At 37.5% G+C, this 6,963-nt stretch overlaps 1 protein-coding gene across 1 annotated transcript; it reads left to right on the plus strand.

Moving 5' to 3' along the window:
• Positions 1-3,101: 3,101 nt before the first annotated feature.
• On the plus strand, positions 3,102-6,611 carry LOC131523597 (uncharacterized). The gene is made up of 8 exons (XM_058750099.1): positions 3,102-3,133; positions 3,770-4,025; positions 4,109-4,254; positions 5,235-5,514; positions 5,604-5,743; positions 5,855-5,946; positions 6,279-6,375; positions 6,478-6,611. Exons 1-8 carry the CDS (start codon positions 3,115-3,117, stop codon positions 6,498-6,500), a joined length of 1,053 nt encoding a protein of 350 aa, XP_058606082.1. The 5' UTR covers positions 3,102-3,114; the 3' UTR covers positions 6,501-6,611.
• The last annotated feature ends 352 nt before the right edge of the window (positions 6,612-6,963 follow it).

Here is a 6,963-nt window from a genome sequence, read left to right on the forward strand (position 1 = left end):
TAACGCTAACAAGGCCACACGAGGAAGAACTAAGGCAGAGGAGAACACAGGGGACCTCTAGAGGCACGGAGACAAACTACAGGAGGAAGGATGCTGACAAGAAGCAACAAAATGACAAACATGAGATCAATAATAATAATAATAATAAACTCAGGGGTCATAGGGCCAAGACCCTCCCCTCTCCTCAGGACACCACACACTTACATTTACATTACATCTACAGTTAATCATTTAGCAGATGCTTTTATCCAAAGCGACTTACAAATGAGGGCAATAGAAAGCAATTAAAACAACAAAAGAAAATCAATACATAAGTGCTGTGACAAGCATTATGCAGTACATGTAGCAGGTTTTATATGTACAGGTATATATATATATATATATATATATATGTATATGTATATGTAAAATAGAAATGTAGCATGAATTTATTTGTACAGATAATAAGGTATCATTTGAAACGGCAAAGAATCAATTGCATCTATTGCATTCAGAGATGTCATTGTCTAGCTCGGTTTAGTTTAAATAGTATCTGTGCAATCAAATCGGCGATAATCGCTAGAAATTAAGTGTCCCCAACTGAGCAAGCCAGAGGCGACAGCGCAAGGAACCAAAACTCCCTCTGTGACAGAATGGAGAAAAACCTTGGGAGAAACCAGGCTCAGTCGGGGCCAGTTCTCCTCTGACCAGACGAAACCCGCAGTTCAAAAGTTTATATTTCTATTTAATTTTGTTGCAATTTCTAACAATAGTAGTATTATGTAGTTAGGTATTTTATTATATTTTAGTTATTTTGTTATTTTTGGTTGATATATCTGGGGATATATCTCTGGGGTCATCTGGGTGTCCTGGTCTCCGCTGACGATCAGGGCTGTAGACATCATCTCTTGGTGCTGATCCACCATCTGATCGGATACGGACTGAGAAACAGACTAGGAAAGAAACAGACAAATATTAGCGTAGATGCCATTCAACTTACGATGTAACGAGTACATCGTGTGTTATGGTGAGTGTTCCCGGTTCGGTTGATCTAATTAATGCAGCCTAACAATCCTTTAACAGATTTGAATAATAGAAGCGTATTAATGTGTTATGTGTAAGCCAGGCTAAAGAGATGGGTCTTTAATCTAGATTTAAACTGACAGAGTGTGTCTGCCTCCCGAACAGTGTTAGGTAGACTGTTCCAGAGTTTGGGTGCTAAATAGGAATAGGATCTGCCACCCGCAGTCGATTTTGATATTCTAGGTATTATCAAACGGCCGGAGTTTTGAGAACGCAGCGGACGTGGAGGACTATAATGCGATAAGAGCTCGCTCAAGTACTGAGGAGCTAAACCATTCAGGGCTTTATAAGTAATTAACAAGATTTTAAAATCTATCCGATGCTTGATAGGGAGCCAGTGCAGTGTTGACAGAACCGGGCTAATATGGTCATATTTCCTGGTTCTAGTAAGGACTCTAGCTGCTGCATTTTGGACTAACTGTAGTTTGTTGATCAAGCGTGCAGAACAACCACCCAATAAAGCATTACAATAGTCTAACCTTGAGGTCATAAGCATGAATTAACATTTCTGCATTTGACGTTGAGAGCATTGGTCGCAATTTAGATATGCTTTTGAGATGAAAAATGCAGTTTTACAGATGCTAGAAACATGGCTTTCAAATGACAGATTGCTATCGAACAGCACACCTAGGTTCCTGACTGATGAAGAAGAATTGACAGAGCAGCCGTCAAGTGTTAGATAATGTTCTAGGTTATTACATGTGGGGTTTTAGGTCCGATAATTAACACCTCTGTTTTTCAGAATTTAGCAGTAAAAATTACTCGTCATCCAGTTTTTATATCGACTATGCATTCCGTTAGTTTCTCAATTTGGTGTGTTTCACCGGGCGAAGAAATATAGAGCTGAGTATCATCAGCATAACAGTGAAAGCTAACACCATGTCTCCTGATAATATCTCCCAAGGGTAACATATAGGCGTGAAAAGTAACGGCCCTAGTACTGAGCCTTGAGGTACTCCATACTGCACTTGTGATCGATATGATACCTCTTCATTCACTGCTTCAAACTGATGGCGGTCAGATAAGTACGATTTGAACCATGCTAAGGCACTTCCACTAATGCCAACAAAGTTTTGTAGTCTATTCAAAAGAATGTTGTGGTCGATAGTGTCAAACGCAGCGCTAAGATCCAGTAGAACTAATAAAGAGATACAACCACGATCAGATGATAGAAGCAGGTCATTTGTAACTCTAATGAGAGCAGTCTCAGTACTATGATACGACTTAAGACTGGTTTTGTGGTCCAGGGTCACATATGTGATGCGTTAAAAAAAGAGAGGCATGTGACCCAGTATGATTGAACGCAGGGAGATGGTGGGAGGGCACAAGCCCCAGGCCCACATTGCACCCACCCACAGCTAATCCCCACCTCACCGGACAGAGCCTGAGATGCAAGGGCCTCCTGGGGTCCTAGTAAATCCAATCAATCAATTCATTAATCTTTAAATAAATTTAATTTAGTTTAATATTAATCAGTGTAGTCACCTCTTCCCAATCCCACTTCCTCCCCACCCCCACCCCCCTCATATTTCAGGCAAAGAAGGTCAGTATTCATGACTGCTAGAAGATAATTAGAGGGGTGTAAGTCTACCATATTGTTTTAGACAGAAATGGACAGGTTTTTTATGGCCATGTAATCTGTTAGTACGTTTTTTCAAAGATACAATATGGATCGTGTTTCTTGATTTCCAGTTTATAAGATGTGACATCCCATAAGTTTTCCCAGAATTTTTAAATTGGGGTGCAATGCCAAATGGCGTGAGCATAGGTGTCTGGGTTATTTTGTGTACAGTGTGAACAGGTTTCAGAAGTAAATCTTTTGTTTCAAACAGTCTGCTCGTTGCAGATTATTAATGTGTCAGTAGTTTCCTTTGATATGATCATTACATAAATCAGTGTTTAGTGATGATGTTATCATTTAGATGATTTTATTTATTAGCAACAATATCAAAGTGAATTAAATCAAAAACATTACAGTGTGAATCAACAAAACCCGGTTTCTGAAACTCAATCCAATCACTTGTTTCCGCAGGGTTTTTATGGATTGAGGTTATGGCGAATGGACAAGAAGGTAAGAATCCTTCAATTCATTGACACATCTATCTATCTATCTATCTATCTATCTATCTATCTATCTATCTATCTATCTATCTATCTATCTAATTTCTTTCAAACCTCATAAAGCACATTGTGCATCCATTTATGTATGCATTTAGTTTCTGTCTGGACAAATGCTCTGTTAGAATGCATTTTAAGGTTGGCATGAATTGAAATTTCACCTTGGCTGTTTTTTTGTTTTGTTTTTACCATGTAATGGTTGATCAAAATGTCATAACTGGTTCTTCTGGTGAAACAACAGAAACAACTTCTGGTGAAACAACTTTAGTGCACTTAAATTCCACCCCTGCAAGTTCGCATTCAGATCCACCTCCACTTCTGAGAGCAATGCACATGTAAAGATGCAGTCAACACCTGATGCATCGTACGGAGTACATTCATGTTGGATATCTGATCAAATAAATGACGCTCACTGTAGAATATCTGTGGCATTTGTTTGCAACCCTTAATTTCTTCCCCTGTGGTAGGCATGTTGCTGATGATGAGTAATAAAGATGAATTTGGTAAAAGTCTTCTGCAAAATCTAACACCTGATGAGAATAAAAAGCTGGTGATTCTTACTGGTCTTTATCTCTGAAACATTTTCCAGAGAACGCAGCACTATGGGGCAAACCTAATCAGTCATCAAATTACTCAAATTACTCTGGACCTCAATTGGCTCTTGATGGATTGATAAACACCTGGACCCACACTAACAATGAGACCAACCCGTGGTGGAGAGTGGATCTACTGAAAGTATACAGAGTGAATAGAGTCACCGTCACTAATAGACCGGGCCTTGCCCTTAGGATTAACGGAGCGGTGATTCGTATCGGGAACTTCCTTGAGATTTACAACAACAGAATGTGAGGATATTTCTTTTGACTGTCTGGTTAATATGACTGCAGATGAGCAGAAACTTAATAACAGATGATCTTTCTGTCTGTAGATGTGCTGAAATTTCTACTCTTGCGGCCGGTGCCACGGCCACTTTCTCATGCGGTGGAATGGAGGGACGTTATATGGTTGTTCATATTCCTGGAGATCAGAAGATTCTTAGTCTTAGTGAAGTTGGAGTCTATGGGTATTTGGCAGGTAATTCATTGTTGTAGAGCACTTTTCAACAATGAATATAATATACTTTAAAAACATGTCCAGTAAAGACATAGTTTGCCAAAAATCTAAATAGTCATGCTTTATTCATGCTCATATCCTTCCAAATTAGCATGACTTCATTCATTAAAATACATCAGTACTAAACCCTTTCATTGTACTGATTATGCTATTCCATGTATATGTGATATTTGAAAACCTTGACTTTTAAAAAGGCGGTTGAGTTTATCAGGTCAAACATGAAAGAGATAGACCCATCTACGAACTAGTTGTTTTAACAGTTTAAAATCAAGTTCTTGCAAACTATTCTAACTCACACTTTCAGGGAAATTTTTAAAGGGTTAGTTCACCCCAAAATAAAAATTCTGTCATCATTTACTCAACCTTGTGCTTTTCCAAAAATCTTAAGACTTTGGTTCATCTCCGAAACACAAATGAAGATATCTTTAATTAAATCTGAGAGATTTCTGTCCCTCCATCGACAGTCCACACAACTACCACTGTCGCTTCAAAAAGTTAATAAAGAGATTGAAAAAAAAATCCATATAAATTTTCATTTTTGGGTGAATTAACCCCTAAATAAAGACTGAAAGAGTTGTTGAAGCTTAATGGTGGTGACGTTGAAGTCATGTGACCATGGTGTAATTTTTTATAGGCTACGGTTAGTTTTTTACTTCTGCCGACTGTATTTATGTGTCAGAAACATGAACATTTGTTGGACACAGAGCTTGTTTTCTTCAATACGAAAGCCAGTGGCAGGTGGCAGGTTGAGGGGCTTGCAACAAATGTGAGCAATGGAGTAATTATTGTGAATATAGTTGTGATCGCATCGATAATGTCATTGTGTTTATAATTCCATTTGTTGACAGTAGTTGATGTAGAAATGGCTTACTTCACCTCAAGTCATTGTTATAATATTCCCAACCACTGCAAAGTTGTTTTTTTTTCATAAATTTTATTAGGAAATCTGGCAGTGGATGGAGCCACTACACAGTCATCAACATTTCCGGGCTGGTTTGCTGAAAATGCCATTGACAGTAATCGAGGTCTCCAGCAGTTGACTACGGGATGCTCCTCAACCCGTACTGAGACTAACCCATGGTGGAGCCTGGATCTGCGTAAAGTGTACAGAATTAGTGAAGTGGTCGTCACTAACAGAGTATACTGCTGTGTAGAACTAATAAATGGAGCAGAGATTCGCATCGGGAACTCTTTGGAGAACAACGGCAACAACAATCCCATGTGAGACCCTCGAGTGAGACATCGAGCACAAATGTGAAGGATTGATGCAGATATGACAGTATTTTTATATCCTTTCTCTCCATCTGTAGATGTGCTGTTATTCCTGCTATTCCAGCAGGTAAGTCCTATAGATACTCATGTAATGGGATGGATGGACGTTACGTGAATCTGATCATTCCTGGAGACAAGAAGACACTCGCTCTGTGTGAGCTGGAGGTTTATGGAGAAGGTGTAACAATGTCACATATTTTACTCAACAAAACAGTGAGGAGCACTAATGCATTTTGATGAAAGCAACCTCTGCTAATTCATATTACACGTATCAATGTATCTTGTTTAGGTCCCATTTTAAAAAGATTGTTTGTAAAGATGCAGTTTAACACCAGAGTTGATTTAACTGACCCTTCGGTGGGAGAAAATGTTCTGAAACAGGTGAGAGAAAGAAAAAATTCAACTGTCATGAGTAAAATACCAGCAGCTCTCGTCTGGTTTCCCTCATTTTAAAAACAGACCTTGTAGTCCTGAAGTTGATTGAAATTCAATGAAACCCTTAAATGTCTTTGTGGACATTCTAAGACTTGTTGTGATTGTGTTTGGTTGCGTTTGGAGATTTACATGAAACCTTAATTCTTACAGAAGGATATAATGTATATAACATAATGACATTGTTTTAATCTGGGTTTACAGTGGCATGATAAAAGTTTCTATCAGACATGAAGATTTGAGTACATTGTTACATTCCAATTTAAATATGTTATTTTCAGTTGGAGTCGGCTCTGGCTGATAGAGGATTCACAAGCGTGACTCTACTTTGGTCTCAAACCCCAAAACGGGTGATCCAGAAGGTGAATGCTGGTAAAAGTGAGTCTGTTCTCACAACTGTACAATAATTCATGAAATAAGCTGCACAAATATGATTTTAAATTTGTTATGAGATGTAATCGGCAAATATTTTATTTACAGGTCATTGCGGCAATGGAAAATAACACACTGGAAATCAAGACTGTCTTTATTTCACTAAATTTATTTTTGTTATAAACATTAATTCTGATTCTAAATGCATCGCCTGAAATTTCTTTATAATTATGCTTACAATGAAAAGATTATATCATTCATTTCTGTTTACTTTCCTTTTAGTGTTTATTCACATATTTAAGAATTTTAATGCATCTTGTGTATAATTGTGTATTGTAATAAGATAGAAATAAATATAATGAAAATAATTATAGATATAAAAGAGCTAGTACAATATATTAACGTATCTTGTGTGTAATTGTGTACTGTAAACAAATGGAGACAGATAGAAATAAATATAATGTAATTGCCATGAATGTAATTAATCACATTTTTTATAAGTAAGCTGAATTTATTTATTTTGTATGGGAATGCTGTACATTGTGAAATGGTACGAGAAGTGAATAAGTTCATCATACAAAAAATATGTGAAAC

The sequence above is a fragment of the Onychostoma macrolepis genome, chromosome 17 (genome assembly GCF_012432095.1).
Source record: "Onychostoma macrolepis isolate SWU-2019 chromosome 17, ASM1243209v1, whole genome shotgun sequence".
Classification (NCBI taxonomy): domain Eukaryota; kingdom Metazoa; phylum Chordata; class Actinopteri; order Cypriniformes; family Cyprinidae; genus Onychostoma; species Onychostoma macrolepis.

Bases quoted from the DNA above. Each gene is read 5' to 3' on its own strand.
- LOC131523597 (XM_058750099.1), top strand. The intron at 4,255-5,234 runs GTAATTCATTGT...AAATTTTATTAG, and splicing joins AGTCTATGGGTATTTGGCAG to GAAATCTGGCAGTGGATGGA. The intron at 6,376-6,477 runs GTGAGTCTGTTC...TTTTATTTACAG, and splicing joins GAAGGTGAATGCTGGTAAAA to GTCATTGCGGCAATGGAAAA.